Genomic DNA, 17,978 nt, shown 5'->3' with positions numbered 1-17,978 from the left:
GGGCCGCTCGGGGCCGGGGCCGCTCTGGGAGCCCAGGCCGAGGGCCGGGCCGGGCCGGCAGCCCAGGCAACTCGCTTCGGAGGAGGCTCGGTGGAGAAGACTGTCTGCCACCCCCGAGCGACAACCTAGGAGCCGACAGAAGGACAGCACGCCCTCCTCGCCCCTTTCCTCGCCGCACCGCCTCGCGGGACCCTCCTGAAGTGCCCCGTACCCCGCCCCGCTCCGGCCTCCGCCACCCGCTGCAGAAGCCCCCGGCGCCGGATCGGGGAGTCCACACCGGATGGGCCGGCCGTGCGGGGTCGGGCGCCCGGCGAGTGGGCTTCCTAAGGCCTGCTGAGCGGCGGCCGGGAGAGCGGAGAGGGGCGGCCGGGAGTGGAGAACGCGCCCTCGGGGCGCACAGCGCGGCGGCTCTCGCAGAGACGATGCCCGGGCGGCTGGGAGCCGCCGGCCGCAGGTCTTAGGCGGGCATGGGCTTGGCAGCCCAGTCCTAGCGACCCTCTGCTCCGACTCGCCGGACGGACGCGATGGCCTCGGAAGTGGTGTGCGGGCTCATCTTCAGGCTGCTGCTCCCCGTCTGCCTGGCAGTAGGTGAGTGTTTTCCGCTCTCCGAGATTCCAGGGTGAGGGGGCGGGCTTCGGAGCAAACCCGGGTCACTGGCTCGAGTGCCCGGAACCCGGTTCGGAGAACCCGCGCCGCAGTCCCGGTGCCACAGCAGGGCACTGGCACTTTCCGCGTCGGAGCGCACGAGCGGGGTCTCCACGAGCGGGGTCTCTCTCAACGGTCCAGCTGCAGAGTCCGGGCGACCGGGCCCGGCCTGTGCTGGAGACTGTTGAATGTAGTTACACGTGGAATTTTTTTGTGGAGTACTGACTCGTGCACAAAGGATGCGAATCTGGCTGGAAGGCAGTTGTAGACCCCCTTCCCAGGATCGTACAAGAGTCCCCCTCCGCCTGTCCCTAGACGCAGGGCGCACGGTGAACCAGACAGTTCCTAGGCCACCTCTCCCCTATCCAATATCCCAGCCATTGTGACGGAAGAAGGGAAGGACTCAGGTCGTTCTAAAAAGAACAGGAGGGCGCCAGGAAGCAGTGCCCCGAAGTTGCTTACTTTCTTTTTCTCTCAAAAAAGCCGCTACAACAAAAGTGCTGGTCGCGGAGGCTGCAGACACCAAAACCCATCCCCCACTCCGGCGCCGTCCAGACAGATCTGTCGCCGGTTAGAGAGTCGCACTGGGACTCCGAGTCTTAAGGGAGGGCCAGAAGGGAGCCTCGCCGACTCCCAGGCAAGGATCTCACTATTTCTACGCGGTTGGCAGGGCGTGAAAAGCCACTGGGTGTCAGGGCCAAAGACACGGGCCCGGCGGTGGGCTTGGAGTGAGAGTTGCCGAGTTTCTCCTCTAGTAGACCGCGTCTGCTACACTGAACCCCACTCCTAAGGTGACTGTGGGCGCCTAGCTCTCCCCTGTCCCCATCAGAGCTAGAAAAGAGAACACTTCTTACCAAGTAGCAATTGCATTTATAAAGAGAGCCTGACCTGTGCAGAAAAAGCTACCGTTTTCCATTTTGCCAGAGGTGGAGGAATCAAGATCACACCTGTGCTAACTGTTTTCTTTGAGCAGGTAATCGAAAGGGGGCCCTGGAGGGGTTCCCCTGAGGGTTGATCCCAGCTCCCGGGGGGGGGCGGATTTTGTAGTCGAGTATTAACACGCAAGACACCTCCGCGGAAAACCGAGAAGGCTTGCGGAGTGGAAACAGCTGGAGGCGAGAGGCCTGGTCCTCGGGCAGGAGGAGGGACCAGCACGGATGCCAGCCTCGGCCTCTTTGCCACTTGAATTTCAGGGCAGGACCGTTTTGCAGGGATCTTTGTCCTTGATCATCGCTCCTGTAGGTGAGGAGCGCAGCTCCCACGAAGCTGCTGAGGGCCACTCTCCCCGCCAGTTTGCTTGAGTTTGAAAAGAAAAAAGCCTTTGTGAAAGCGATCTGGGGAAATAGCGCGGCTGCTTCACAGGTCGCGTCCTGTCTGGGGGCCCGCTGACGCTGTGCCTGGCTCATTCCCTATTTGCCGAGTGGACGCTGGAGCCAGGGTTAACCAGGGGCTTTCGGTGTGGGGTCGACTCGCGGTTGTCAGTGAGGTGGGGAGTGGCTCCCCCATCTCGGCGGGGTGGCAGCCCCCGGGGACTGTCGGAAGAGTCAGGCGGATGGTTTCCTGCGGCGCACACCTAGCGGAGCGAAAGGACAGCAGGAATTACCAGCTGATGGACCTCGTGCTGAGTTTGGCGCTCGCAGGACCCAGTTCGCTTGCCCCGATGGTCCGCGGCCGCCGGAGTGGGGGCCGTCTCATTCCGACTCATCATGGGGGTCTACACCGCAAAGTCCTTCTGCAGGATTGTTGAGCTCTGCCCTCCCGGGGGCCGGGGCGCGGCACACTCCCAGGGGCTCCGGGAGGAGCGGCGACCACGGTCGCGTGGTGGGATCCCGCCACCGTCCGGCCCCTTTGCCCCTCCCCCTGGCCTCCTCCCCGCACCCCCAGGCCCCGCGATGTGGTCACCGCCCGAGGAGCGCTGGGTCCCAGCCAGGCTCGCCTGGGGGCGGGATGCGCACGTGCGCCCAGTGGGTCCCCCCACCCCCGACCTTCCCGGCGGGAGGGCGGCGTCGCCCGCCACCCTGCACCGCCTTCCCTTCCAGCTCGTTCCTCTGGATTCCCCCCGCCTTCCGGGTTCAGGGAGGCTAACCTGTGTGTGTGTGAGTGTGTGTGGAAGGGTGCGCGCGGGGTGGGCCGTATCATGTTAGCTCCTGTGGCTCCCCACTCCCCGGAGGAGGAAGGGGAAGGACTTGGACCTCGGACCTAGCCCCCTGCCTGGATGAGAGCAGAGCTCCTGGCAGGACCAGAGCTCTGACCCCCGACTGACCCCTCACTGGTCGGTGAGGAAAGACAACCCACTTCCGAGGGCTAATGCGCCTTCTAGTCTTTGTACTTGACTTGCAGGACGAAAGGCGGCTGGGTGGGTGTCGCCTGATTCGGGCATGCAATTCTCTTCTATAGGAAGTGGATGTTTTCAAGGTTATTGGAGGGTTTTCAGGTCCGCCTGCTCCCAAGGTGCTACTAAATCAAATATTCAGGTTTCCCTAATATCCTGGGCATGGAAGAGTGCAGTGATCCGCTTGCCATTAGAATCGATTTTTACGTTTTAGCCGTCTATTTTTATATCTGGCTAAGGCAGCCTTCAAAGCCAAGCATTTGCAGAAGCTCATGCATTTCTCTTTAAAACCACTCCTCCAACATCATTTCAATGGACTGTTGAAATGTTTCTGCACATGGATGCCCTAGTCTCTTCACCTAAGGATGGATGCTGAAAATTAACTGCCATTGGGTTTAATTCGATGTTTGAGTTCTTTCTTTTTCTGTAAAAGAAATTTACAGAGAAATGATAAGTGAAATCAGGCCTCTTTTACACAGGTTAGGTGGCTCTTAAGTGTTTAAAGCAGACAAAACTGTAGTATAATATAATATAATATGATGTCATATATCACATGATATATATATGATATGATATAATATGTTGTTTATCATCCAAAGTGGACATCCAGTGGCAGGTTTTCCTACATCAATAGAGGCTGAAAATTTTAAAGAGCTCCAAAATTGTCCATGAGTACTTGGGTAGCCACCCTGATTTTTTTTTCTTTAAACCTTACATGAAAGAGAACCTAGACAAAACCTTCCATAATATTATGCAATCTTTAATAATTATAATAGTATCTGGTCAGTGTTGAGCACTTCAGGAATATTTTTACATTTATTTTCTTTTGGCTTGACTCTACTGTCCCACCCAACTTCAAGTATATGGTTTGAGTCCATTCCTGGGTTGGGAACCAGTTGGCATATTTTTATTCACACGCTGCTGACCGTTCATTTCATCTTGCCTGCTGGAGTTGCTTGGAGTCTCCTAATGTCTTTCCTGGAAGAGCTGACTTAATGTTATTTTGCGGGGAGGAGAGGGGAGCCTGGCTTGGACAGAACAGATTAGTCCAGGAGGGGAAGAGTCACAAGGCATCGCGAGTTTATGCTTCCCCTAAATGAGGTGACCAGAGCCGAACAGGAGACTGTGTAGATTATGAAAAGAATCAGCCAACCAGCTAGTGCTCTGAAGGCAAGTCACACTTGGATAATATTGCAAATCCACCAAGAATCTCTAAAATTCCCTTTAGAGATAGCTGGATTAAAATGAGCAAAACTTTGGAGTCACTTTTGGAATATGTACGAGTATGGCTATATCTAAACGTAATCTCCTCTCTATTGTGTAATGTATTTACCCCTGTAACGCGTGTCATTTTGTAATAACACTTACACGTACTCCAAGAATTACCAATGAGCAGGGCCTAGAGTCTCCCCGGCCTCTGCTGTAGCTGTCAGAGATAGGCAGTCTCAGCTGCTGAAGGATGCATTGGCAGCGTTAATAGCACTTTCTTTTCCATCACACCTTCTCAGCCTTGGACAGGTGTATACTATTTATCACTTTCAGAAAGGACAAGAGTGCTAGGGAAAAGGACTGGGAATTCATAGCTTAAATCTAAAATAAACTATTTCGTAAACAGACGGGCAAGATCATTTTGTCACTTGGGCAGTAAAAGCTGGAGCGCTGTGTCCACCTCATAGTTTGTCACTGGGTCTGTCCCCCTACAGGCCATGTGTGCCTGCTCATCATTTGGGGAGGAGGGTGCAGTGACTGGGCAATTTGAGAGACCTCCATTCACATCCTGGCTCTGATGGCAGAGTTGGTTTGGCTTGTTTGCTTCTCTTCCTGCACATTGGAGATATTAATACCTCCTTCCTGCACACCTTGGGTAATGCCTGACACACAGCAGGTACTCTTAAAGGGAGGGATTATGACTGCTTTTGTGAGTATAGTGGCAGGAAGGCTTGAGGAAAGTCTGTGTAGAAGTTAACAGACTAGCAGGTGGTGACATGAGTCGTAAGGAGCCTGAGTTGAGTAGATGGGATTCGTATGAAAGCAGTTTAGTACTGAAATCTAGAGCTGAATTATGCGATTGAAAGTTGGTTTGTGTGTGGCAGGAGGATTTTTAATGATCAGGATTTTTCTCGACATTTTATTCAATATTCTATGTATCTGCATTGCATTCTAATTAAATAATAGATTCTCCCTAGAACTATACTGACAATGTTTACTTTTGTCTTCCTGACGCTATGCCATCATTTTCATAGTTTTTAATATGATCTTATTTTTCAATTTCTCTGTGTTTATTACATGGATATTTCCCTTTCAGATCCTATGCTACTAATTGTTAATTGTTTATAACATTGCATAGTTACAGTATAATATTATAATTTTTTCCATAAATGTCCAGAACTTAGAATACTGTAAGTATAGCTGCATATTTAAGAGTGCTTGATTGAAGAATCATATGATGATACGATGTATAGAATATAAAACAGTAAATTTTGTAAGATTTGTAGATTTACACAGTTGTTTTGAGGACATGCAGTCAGATCAACAAAATAAAGCCAATATCTGATTGAATGGAAGCTAAACACAAGGTTGAATTGGAAAGCACCGAAACAATATTTGGCTGTAAGAGATAAACCTAGAGGAAGCTTATCGCATTCACCAGCCCCTCACTTGGCCTCTTAGACCCATTAGGACATGGCAGGATCAAGAAAATGAGGAGACCCCACGCTAAATATCTGTTCAGAGAGCACATCAGACACAGTTTGTAGCAATTTCATAATTTTTGAACTGTCCAGTAACTAGCCAATAGGAATTCAAGAGTGACAACATACAAATTTGCATTTTTCCTATTTATTGATAGATTAAAAAAACTATACATCCTATCAATTTAAAAATGTTTTTCCAGGCTCCTGCAGAGCATACAATTTTGGTTTGCTTCTTTTCATCATATGGAATGGTGATGTCTCCTGATTCATAACCTGCTATTTTTGAATTCTTCTTTTCAGCTTTACTGGTAACCACACGTTAGCATTAAACTAGGATATTATGGGGGAATATTTCAACTTTTTTCTATGTGAATTTCAAACTTTCCACACATTTCATAACAAAGAATGGACTGGGTGTATCCATGTGGTTAGTTCTGTGACAATTTCACCTGTCACCAGGGGGGTGAAGGTTTTGCTGAGACTTTCAGTGCTGTCTTAGGGAGTTATTTTCTTTATGACCCAAACTCAGAGGATTCTCCCCTGGGCACTTTTTCCCTCTCTGAACTATCCCCCCCCCCCACCGCCACCACCCCCCGCCCCCTAAACGTGACTCCATCAATGTCAGGCATCCTGTCCTCGCCCTGAGCCACCTCCCGTGTGCTCAGAGCAAGCTTTCCTTCCACTCCTGAACCTGCACATTTCTGATGAGACGGTTGGTACCACTGCCCGCAGGTTGGTACCACTGTCCAGATCACGCCCTGTGTTCATAGATGTCCCCTAGGTTTGTCTTTGCTCTTTCGCCTTGGCTGGCAGAAGTGTTGCCTGGCTTCACATCCTGTGTGTCCTACAGTCTTGGAGGGGCCTCAAGCTTCTGTCTTGGACTCTTGGCCTCTGTCCATCCTACCCGTCCGCTGAGCCATGTGCCTTCCCCAGCTTGAAGCCCCTTCCAGAATCTACTCTGCGGTGAGGAGAACGTGGCCCTTTTCTTCTGCCCATCACATCCCAGCCTCCCCGCAGCAAATCTGGGGGAGCCATGTGGCCACGCCCACCTCCACCACGGGGCGTAGCCTCGGCCAGGCAAATGTGCAATCCTGGCCTGGGAGTGAGGAAATTCTTTTCTTTGGGTGACAGATGGCCCTTTCAGCCCGTTCTAAGCAAAGACGAGTCCTCTTTTCAGTATATGTTCTCAGGGTAATGAGGCTGAGATGAGACGAACTTTATTTCCCTCACGTGGCAGTCGGGTTGCAGTGCGCATGCTCACTGCGTTCTGGGAGGTGGTCCAACGGGGCCGTCAGAGCTCTGCTGTCCCGCCGGAGTTGCATCCATCCCTGTGGCTCAAGTTCGCCGTTCCCACGTCCATGTCCAGCTGGAGGATGGACGGAGGATACACAGAGGGACCCCCTTCCTCACCATCCCAGGACACAACCTGGAGGTCACATGACTCACTCCTACTCACATCCCATTAACCTGACTTGGATAATGTCATTTACCTACCTGACTGCAAGGGAGGCTGGGAATGTCATCTTCATTTCAGCTGGTCATGGGCTTCTGCTGCAGTGATGAGAATAGAGAAGGGATATTCATGTACAAATCTCCGTCTGTGCCTCCTGTAGGTGAGGGTGACTTATGTGCCTTGCAGACACCTCTGATTTTTCTACCCCGCCATCCGCCCTTGGCTTCTAGACCCAGGACCAGACTCAAGTCCCAGCAGCTCCCGAATGTGAGGTGCAGAATGTGAGTCTGGAGGAGGTGCACTACCCTCCAGAGAGCTGCCGGAGTTTCCCGATTTATACCGACAGATCTGAGGACTGTGTAGGAATGGGTGCTGGGGGTGTGGGATAATGTGGAAGAAGCATGAAGCTGGCTCTGGTCGAGCTTATTGTTGTGGAGCCACCAAGCAGCGGTTGTGGATTCTGGACGTGAGGAAAGCCGCAGGCTCAGCTCACCACAGAGCAGCCCACCCTGAGGAGGGACCCCTGTGCTGCCAGCTATGCCTTCTTCTCACTTTTCCCACCACATTTCCTTGAGCCACAGGTCTCTTCATCTAAAGTGTAAATATCTGTGGAAAAATAAGAGGACAATTTCTCATCCTTGTGCTTGTATAAGTTGGTTCAAATAGCTTGCTTCCCTACTATTGCTTAGTTGGCGCAGAATGGGCAACCAAGCTGAATGGGGGGGAGCAGTGTGGGATGGTGGATGTGGAGAAGGTCTAGATGCCAGGGGTATCTTAAGAGGCCAGACTACCACTGGGCATTTAGGGGTTTACTAAGAAGAGTTCTGCTACGAAAAGTAGCACATCTTTCCTAGGACTAGCTCCTTACACAGGAAACAGAACACAAACATTCTTTCTTTTCCTCCTTCTTTTGTTTGTAGTGTATGGTTTCTGACATCCAAGGGGAAATATGCCTCAGCGCTAAAGCCTGGTTGTTTAGGTCCCCATCTTGGCCTGTCATACTAGCTGTGTGATGTTGATCAAGGTGCTTAACCTCTCTGTTCTTCAGTGGTTTCACTTGTAAAACGAGTTGTTAGTAATGGTACCTAGCTCAGAGGGCTGCTGATGGTGCTTGGAAAACCCTTGGTGCAGTGCCTAGCCTGTGGTAAATACTTAATAAAACTTAGGTCTCATTATGAGTTGAAAACTCAGAATTTAGGCATTATTATTAGTCTGAGGTGAGTCTGAGGACCTGCTCCTTTGGGGCAAGGTAGTTTCCACGGGCAGATAATTTGCAGTTGCAATAACTTCCAAGGAAGCTTCAGAACAAGACCTGATTTGAAGACAGTCTGTGTCCCCCCCCCCCAACCCCCTAGTCGGACAGGCAGGGAGGCCTCTGTGCCACTGCTCGTTGTTATCTTTGAAACCATGGGACGTCTGCTCACCTTTAATTCTCCTTCCTAGGCAGGCTGAATGGCTTCCTCTGTGTTCACCCGGCACTTTGCTTCATATAATCACGGACTTTTAAATTTTTTTATTGAAGTATAGTTGATTTACAATATTGTGCCAATCTCTGCTGTACAGCAGAGTGACTCAGTTTTACACATATATACATTCTTTTTTTAAATATTCTTTTCCATTATGGTTTATCCCAGGAGATTGGGTATGGTTCCTCGTGCTATACAGTAGCACCTTGTTGTTTATCCATCCTAAATGTAATAGTTGCATCTGCCAACCCCAAATTCCCAGTCCATCCCTCTCCCTCCCCCTCCCCCTTGGCAACCACAAGTCTGATCTCTATGTCTGAACCACAGAGTTTTGTACTAAGTTATGTGATCCCACTCTTCCCTTCCACGTGCCTGCAAGTTCAGGGACCCCATGTAATCCTTTATCACATCCCCAGCACTAAACTTACTGCATAACACACAGTAGGTAGTAAATAGATATTTTTAGGGTTTTTTAAAACTGTAAAAATTGTATCCCATCAATTCAGCTGTCCAGGCAGGGCTGTGACCCACAGTGAACACCGAAGAAATATTGCCAACTGATTGATTAATGAAATCAAGGGCTAAATTTTTTCCCTTGAATATTTCAGAAGTCTGAAAAAAGAGTTAAGTCTAGCATCTTATAGCTATGGGTTTTTACATCTTTGAAAATAAAATTCATGACGGTCTAATTTGAATGTTCTGCAACTTTCCCAAATGTGAATTTTCTCAGTAGGACAATTAATACCTTTTACTTGCTTTGCAGTGAATAGAGAAAGAAAAACCTGCTTGACAGTGGTAAAGCTTGCCCGGAGCATCATCGTTGAAATGCATATGATTTTTTAAAATGTTTTTAGCTCTCCTTGAACCACACAAATCGATCTGTTTTCTGTTGCGGTTCAATTCCCGGAGTCAGCAGGTTTGGCCACAGGTGCAGAAAAGGAGGAGGGATGGAGGACCGTAGCAACTGAGAAGCTGGAGCAGAGCGCCATGGAAACGGGTTATAGATCCACGCAGACCCCAGTCCTTCCTCCTCCTGCTGTCCTGGGACTGTGCCCGCCTGCTGGCAGGTGCTGCTCTGGCATCTTGGCGAGAACACGTCCCCCTGCTTGGGGATCCAGGCAGCACGTATTTTCGGAGGCACCCTGGTCTGAAAGTCTAAAGACCAAGTCTCCATTCTGTTAATAGCGAGCTATGGGACTTTGCCAATTCATGGAAACGCTCTGTTCCTCAATTACACTATCTAGAAAATGAGGTGTTAGAGGCTAAGGAATATTTTCCTGATTCTCCAGTAATATTTCTGCACATACTTTCCTTCAGTATTAGAAGGGATGACTAGAAAGCAGTACTTTTTAGCCAACACACCAGAATTCTTTCATCTAAATTGTTCTGGTTTCTTAATAACCATCAGACTTAACGTATTTCACACTCGATCTGTAAGAATTGTTAGGAATTGCTAAGGAAAATAATTTTCTATCATGTTAGGTATTCGATGGAGCATTTTTTAGAACAGTTGGTTATGAAGGAGACACACTCAAGCTGAGGTTTTGCAATCCTCACTTTTTGGTGGTTTTCCCTCACTTGCTGCCAGCACGGTATCACATAGAGCACACACCCTCTGTGATGGCAACAGCGAGAACTCCAAACTATGTGGTCAAGTGTGCTGTAGAATCGGCTGTGTGTGGCTTTGCAGAAATAAAAGAATTTTACCACCTGCAGTTTATGATCAGACATGTCTATAAAGAAAATCAAACCACATAGAGTTACCAACCGAACTGAAATGAAATTGTCAGGGCGTAGAACTGTATAGACAAGATTTGAATCAGAGAAAGATATTTTGAGTAAAATACTGAATTTTATCACAAAGCGTAACGTTTCAGTGACCTCACAGACCTTCTGAGATCTTAGCTGGGCAGTTCTGTTACCCAGAAAAGGAAATGGGAGGTGGCACAAAAATCTCAGGTGTGTGTAGGACAGGTGAGAGTCACAGGTGCTTCTTGCCCTTCAGAGCCTCCCCCTTCCTATTCCTTCCCCTCCTTCCCTCCTCCTCCTACTTGACTCTTGGCCTTGGGGCCTGAACTCAGGGTGGCAGGTGAGCAGTGAAGCATCCTCAGGTAGAGCCAGACCCCCCAACCCTGTTCCCGACAGAGCAGCTGCAGCTCAGGCCTGGGCCGGACCATTTTCAGTCCGGGAAGAGAAGATGAAAGGTCAGATGACGAGGCTGGGGGGAGAGGGATTGCCATAAAATGGGGTTTATTTCTGGAGAGCCAGCATTTTCCAGAAGCCTCCGGCTCCCTAAAACTTCTCATTAACAACCACAAACCCCTTCAGCAGTAATTTTCGAAGCGTCATCACTTGCAGTTGCATCACTTTGGAGTCACAGTGCATCTCTGACCCGCGGTGGCAGGGTTGGCCTGACAACCCTCACCTCCTGCACTGGGCTCAGCTTATAATTACTCTGGGTTATTTTCAAACCTGAAAACCACCCTCAACAATTTCCCACCATCGAGGTTATTAAAAGGGATGTGTCAGCGGCCCCAAACGCATTTCTTAAATTGGGTACCTAAGTACTTTGAGCAGTTATCTTTAGAATAAGGGTATATCTTCCCAAAGTTACTACCTCTAAGGGAACAAATCTCAGATGTTACTTTATCCTTGGGACAGTGATCGGTTACTTATTCCAATATGTCTAGACTCAGGTTTACCTTTTACATCTAGTCCTGGAGAGTGTATTTTAAATGTACTGCTGATCTTCCAAAGAGGGAAAAGATGCTAGTCAAACAAACTCTGTTTAGAATAACTATGCAACATAATCACATTTTATACATTTGAATATGTATATAATGCATCTTCTTTAAAAAAAGGTATTTGAAGTGTGGTTTTAATGGTCCATTGGTGACTTTGTTTCTTCCCATCACTCTTTAAAATATTCATCTGATTTTGGCCGACTTTTCTTGCCCCTACCCTGTTGTCCATTTCCCAGACTCACTAGAACTCGCAGTGATCCAGGTCTGTCCACGTGCCCAGGCCTTTCTGTCTGAAGGCAGCACTGGCTCTGGTTTACCCCAGTGTCAAAGGAAGCTCATATCTGGTTTTCTGTGGATTTGTGTCTTGTGATCACTTCTGACGTGCTTGCTTTCTAGGTTTCTTTATTGGCTGTTGCCCAAGAGGAGCTTGACAATGTTTAAAAGTCTTATCTTGAAGTTCTCTGAACATCAACATTTACATTTTCCCACCTGTGAATTCCTGGTTCAGCTATCGGCACTTTGTCCATCTCAATTTTCAATAAAAACATAAGATATTCTTTTGTTACCTAATTTCTTCTTTCTACTTAAAAATTAAGCAACACGGGAGGCAAACATAAGAGAGAGATTTTCAGGTCATCTGTGCGGTCTGCAGCTTGGAGCTGTCTGGTCACTAGTTTTCATTCTCCCACCCTCACTAGATCCCTCTGTACCCACTGCGGGTGGTGTGAGGGCCTCAGCCCCTTGGGTTCTTGTTTCCAGGGTGACAACAAGCTACTAGGTGTTCATTCAGGGTCCTTGTGGTTTATTCACTCATTCTCAGTGTGTACTTCACTGTGGTTGCTTCGTAAACACACCCACCATTTAGCATCACTGTTCTTGTGTCTTCTTGGTATTTGTTCCACGATGAACATATGTTTACTTTTCAACGTTTCTCTCTAGAGGGCATCACAGATACCCATCTGACAAGTGGCTACGTAAATATAAAGAGTGGCTGTCTCTCGCCAGGTGGAGGTTCAAACTTCATAGACTCTCAGATGTGAGGTACCCCAGACATAGCTCAGCACCCCGCCCCCCACTGTTACCCAGCCAAACCTGGGTCTGCTTGCCCCACATGCAGCAAAGCCGATCTGCTGACACGGTTGTGGTGAAGGAAAGTATAGTGTTTATTGCAGGTGCCGAGCAAAGAGCACGGGCAGCTCGGGCCTAAAAGATCCGAAATCCCCCCTCCCCCACATGGCTTTCAGGGAAGGGAGTTCAAAAGCAACGTTAAGGGTGAGGGTCACAGGGTGTGTGATCAGCTCGTGGACCTTCTTCTGATGGGTTGGTTGTGAGGTAACGGGGTGATGTTTTGGGAATCTCAACCTTCTGGCTCCAACCAGTCTGGGGTCTGCATGCTTGTGGTCAGTGTGTAGTCACCATCCTCCACCTGGTTGGGGGTCTTAGTTTCTACAGAACATCTTAAAGATATGCATCAGGTTATAACAGCCTATATCCCTTCAGGAGGAGCTAGGATAATAAGGTGACTTTATTCTCCTAATAATGAAGTGTTTGAGCCTGCTCTTTGGAACTTGGGAAACACCAAACAAGAAGTAGGGGACGTTGAGGGGCTGTACCCAGGAAGAACCCTGCAGGGTTCTGTTTCAGTTTCAGTCCCCCCTTTTCTTTGATTCTCCTCAATCCTTAGGGGAACAGGGATGGGACATACAGGGAATGAGGTTTTGGACAGATTCATCACACAGTCATCAGGGGACTCTGTTTTAGGGGGACTCGTTTTCACTCCCCCTCATCTTCCCTCAGTAATAACCAAGTCCCCACCTCCTCTCCTTCCTCCAGCTTCCAGAACTTTTCCAGGGACATGGGCTTCTAGTCATAGGGCCGGGTCCAGCCTTTGCTGACCTCACTTGTCACTGGTGATGAAGACAAATTCAGGGAATTTCCTGGTGGTCCAGTGGTTAGTACTTGGCGCTTTCACTGCCGACGACTCGGGTTCAATCCCTGTTCGGGAAATTAAGATCCTGCAAGCTGTGAGGTGTGGCCAAAAAAAAAAGAGACAAGTTTCAAGGTGGGTGGCTTCCCTGAGCCTCCATTTCCCCATCTGAAAAATGGCAGAACTCACATCTATCTCAAAACGACAGAAAGAAGTAAATGAAATGATGTCAGCCGGGCCCCTGGCTGCACCTGGCTGACAAATTGAGGGCCAACCCACTGCCCTGCCGCTTTTCCTTTCTCTCCCACGTGTCTGGGCCTCTCCCCACCGCCTGCCCTCTGAGCACTGCGCGCTGACATTGTCTTGGCTGCTCTGACTCAGAGCCTTGAGGATTGGAATGCCTCCCGGGGTACCTGGTGTGAACTGGGCAAAAACCTGTTACCAAAAGGAGGGTAATTCTGAGGGCGGGGATTCAGTGACTGATGAGGATAAAATACACCAGTTCTGTTTCCAGCCAGGGTGCTAAAGTACGTTTTCTGAGGGCTCGTGGTGTTTTAAATTCAGTTATAATTCTTTAAAGTGATCTCTTAGTAAAATACACAAAGTGTAGGAAGGAGGGTGGATTCGTCTTCAACAGCGGTCTGTGTGGACAAAGGTTACTGAGCAGTGAACTGTCTCAGGTTTGCTCTGTGGTGATATAGGTGGTAAACTTATTTTCATTCTTATTAGATATCAGAGCTGTACGGCGAACTCTGTATTTCTTGGTTGATTTTTTTTTCTTATTGTTATTTCAGACACAGAACTTAATGATCATAAAATGTCTTATATTTTAAGTTGTGGAAATCTTAACTTTCCTACCGAATTGTGATTCTTGCAATATTTGAATTCTGTGAACATTTTCCCAGTTTGAGATTTAATTGATAACAACCAGATAATTTCGTAAGAAACGAGGTGGAGTTGAATGATCTCCTTTGCCCTTAGGACGTGGTTCAAGTTGAGTATGTTAGGTGTCAAACTCGGCTCCAAAGTGCAGGTTTTGAGGATTCTTTGAGGATGGCTTACTTAGTTGGATAGATATAATAATTATGGTTTCTTGATTTGAACATTTTTTAAGAATGAAGTAAGGATGAATGATTTTCTGCTAGTTGTTAAGTGAGCCAAGTAGTGAGAATTCAAAAGTGGTACAAGAGACTATCCTATTTTGTGCAATGAAAAAAAAATTCCAAAACATGATACAAATGTGAGTCTCTGTGCTTATCTGTAATATAAAATTTAATAATTTTGTAATAAGTGGAAAGACATTAAGCAGAGTAAATAAATACTTTTCAGTGTTTAATTAATTATTTAATCTGATGTTCTGAGGATATTCAAAATTCCTTGAGGGTGTTGAGAAAATTTTCATGTAATAATGCCAAAATTCCTGCTCAGAAGAGCGTTTTCAATTATGTGTCATGTAAATTTCTAGTACCTTGGGCAGTGGGCTGTGCTATTTTAGCCCGACTCCTGACACAGTTAGAATGAGTTTATGATCATGAGTTATATGAAGTTCTGATTTAATTGCCCCGAGGTTTGAAGCTACCTTTGCAGTTCCACTAGTGTCTTATACAACATATTATGATTTCCACGGCAGAACTTGCAGGCATATTACAAATGTAGGATCCTACTAATTTCTAGGAAGGGATGTTAAGCATCAGAGATCTCCTGTGATGTAGCAAAATCAGTGGAAAACTTCCCAAGGGCAGAGTTTCTTCTGAATTTGTTTATTAACATTGGTATATGTGATGGCTATCTACCTGATGTTGGCCAGTTTCCCAACGTGGGAAAGTCACGAGCAAATAAACGAAGTAGAGCTTTGGATGTTTTGTCAGTGTGGAAAACAGCGATTTGTTAATTTAGACCTGATGCCTTCATTATAGTAAGTGATTGACACAACCAGGAAACTCAGAACACCCTTGCAGAAATCATCCATGTCTATCTCGTCATGGCCGTTTCTCTGGATGGTTCCACAGGGAGTCAGCCAAGGCAGTCACCATGTAAAGGCTGCTGAGCATCTGCTTTGGAGCTGACCTCGTCTGATCCCAGCTGTGCAGCCTGGATTCTGGGTGACGCTGAGGTGCCCTCTGCACCCCATTTCTCCCCTACGCAAAACGCGGTGATTAGAGGACCCATCTAATTGGCCTGCTAAGAGGATTACAATATGCCTGGCATATTTTAAACCTAAATATGTAAAATATCTAGAATTTATTTTATATCTTTTCTGTGAAAAACTTGAAGTACCTGAACTATGGAAAATTCTCCAGAATAGTTGATTGATTTATTCAATTTTTAATAAAATGTAATAAATGACTGCTTTGTGCCCCTGGCTGGGCTGGTGACCCAGGATGCAGAAGCAGCAAGTAGGACCCCTGGTTCCCCATCCCAGGCACCCTGCACTCTCTGCTCCTTGTACTTACAGCTCCCCAAAGTACGTGTTGAATCTTATTTTTTGGAGGAAAATGCTTCCCATGCCTCTGGACAGTCCCTTCCCCACATGCCGGCCACACCGATCGCTTTAACACTTAGATCAGATGTCACTCCTCCGCTTAAAACCTCCAGCACTTTCTTGCTTAGAAAACAAACGCTAAATCCCTAATGCAGCCAGTGGAGCTGTGGCCCCTGCATCTCTGACTGCGCTGGGATTATTTTATTTCTCGATGCAGCTGTTTTTGCTATCAGGCCTTTGCCCTGGCTGTTTGCTCCAAGGCACAGCCTTCCCCCAGGGTCCAGCCTAAATGTCACCTGTCAGGTGGCACCTAGACACCCCCCTTCCCCCACTCACTGCCACGTCACACCTCCTCATGGTCTCCCCGGTACTTGGTGCTGGCTGGTTCCTTTCACGGCAGTGAGTTTGCCTCTCACCCCCTCAGTTCCCTGCCCCCCGCACCCCGATGCTCCGACTTCAGCATCTCCAGCGGGGCCCTGCCTGTGGCCAGCACACGAGTTCAGTTCATTACGGTAACGCGTACACAACAATGGAAACGGCGTCACACACTCATCCACTCCATCTATTTCTGTCTCAGTTTCCTTACCTGTAAAGTGGAGGGAGGGAGTACCTCCCTCATAGGGTGATTGGAGAATTTTTTAAAAAATTAATGTATTTAAAGTGCTGCTAACATAGTATTTGACACATAGTAAGCGTTTAATAAATAGAATCGTGATGACGTGGATCTCTCATTGGTTCATTCAACAGTCATTGATTGGTCAACCAATACGGCTAGATTCTGGGAAGACAAAACATGAATGAGGCATGGTACCCGCCCTTGGGAACCTCCTTGAACTCTAGGTAGCCCAGATTCGCTGTCTTATGAGGATGACCCACGGAAACATGCTAACTGTGCCCATCAGGTTGTGTACGTTGAGTGATGGGGGAGGGGACCAAGAAACTGACCCCAATGTAGGAAGGTTAGTCCCCAGTGTGTGGACGCGGCTCCTGATAGGCCCCGAGGACACTGAGATGAGTCCCTGCCAGCTGGGAGCCCACGGTCTGCTGCAGGCCAGTGAGATGAGCCTGGGGTGTGTTCAAGGCCGAGGAGAACGAGGTTGCAGGGATCAGCCTGGCTCATAACAGCCCACCCCTTACCACCAAGTCCCACTTTCAGAAAATGATGGAATAAAACTGTGACTGAAGAACACTTTTGTTGACACTTCTGGGAATGTTTACCTTAAAGCAACGGGACAAGGACTTGAGCCAAAGAGACAAATGTCGAGCGTGGAGGTTGAGGGTGGGTGACCTGCTGGAGGCTGCTGTGGGCTTGGATGGAGACGGGGCCTCCAGCCTCTCCTGAGGGCCTCAGGGCAGGGCGGCCGCAGATCCTGGGTGAGTACAGATGGAAAGCTGGCGTACTGAGGGAATAACTAGAGTCACACATCCTTTGATTTGGGGTGAGGACAGCACCCCATGGGTAAGACCAGATGCACTTCCTGTCGGCTGCATCTTCCCTCTGAAATTGTGTCGTTGCCCTGGAGGTTGAAGCAGCAGCAGATGTGACTTGCTCTGTTCATATCGCTCTTGGCTTATCTTATCTTAGACGAGGCTGGCCGCTTTGTCCAGTCAAGTTGATGAAAAGCCAGTGCTGGCAAAGACATCTAAACACTTCAGAAAATCTGCTCAGAGAAAGGACCCAAAGTTGCTGCCAGCCGGAGCTGGAAGGCTGTCCTCTCCGGAGCTGGCGTCTCTTTTTCTGGCCTAGCGCTTAATCCCAGCGTTGAAGTTTCTTTCTTTCTTTCCTTGTGGTTACAAGAGGACTTTGTAACACCAGAAGGCTCTTTCCTGAAGGGTGGTTCTGTGTGTAGGATGGAGCGTGTTATGGTTTCCTCAGACGTCGGGAGGAAATGATGCAGCCCCTTAATGAGCTGTGCTGGCCTTTCAGCTTTAAACACGTGCCTTGTCAGCTAACAGAGCCATCACTGTCTATGTGATGGGAATGACTTATTTCCTTCCTCAAGTATCTTGAAGTAATGGGAGAAGTTGGATTTTAAAAGTATTGAAATGTCAAATTCATCTTGCAAGCGCTGTGGTGATGCTGATGGCTGATAACCATGTTTCTTATCTACAGACATGTCACATTTTATAAAACCATTTCATACACTTTTACACTGTAAGCCCAAGAAAGGCAGGGACCGTGGTTTCCTTTGTCACACAGTGTTCCACCCCCTGGAGCTCTGGGTGCCTGGCAGGT

At 48.2% G+C, this 17,978-nt stretch overlaps 1 protein-coding gene across 3 annotated transcripts in view; it reads left to right on the top strand.

Annotated features, from left to right (window-relative positions):
* Positions 1 to 498: 498 nt before the first annotated feature.
* Positions 499 to 17,978, top strand: part of PIEZO2 (piezo type mechanosensitive ion channel component 2) — a 335,172-nt gene continuing 317,692 nt past the window's right edge. For all 3 annotated transcript variants that reach the window (XM_060170424.1, XM_060170423.1, XM_060170422.1), the window contains exon 1: positions 499 to 588. In XM_060170424.1, coding sequence (XP_060026407.1) covers positions 525 to 588 — 64 coding nt within the window. In that variant the 5' untranslated portion in view covers positions 499 to 524. The remainder of the gene's footprint in view (positions 589 to 17,978) is intronic.

Source organism: Lagenorhynchus albirostris, chromosome 14, assembly GCF_949774975.1.
Source record: "Lagenorhynchus albirostris chromosome 14, mLagAlb1.1, whole genome shotgun sequence".
In the NCBI taxonomy this organism is placed as follows: domain Eukaryota; kingdom Metazoa; phylum Chordata; class Mammalia; order Artiodactyla; family Delphinidae; genus Lagenorhynchus; species Lagenorhynchus albirostris.
This window is presented reverse-complemented; position numbering and strand designations above follow the sequence as displayed.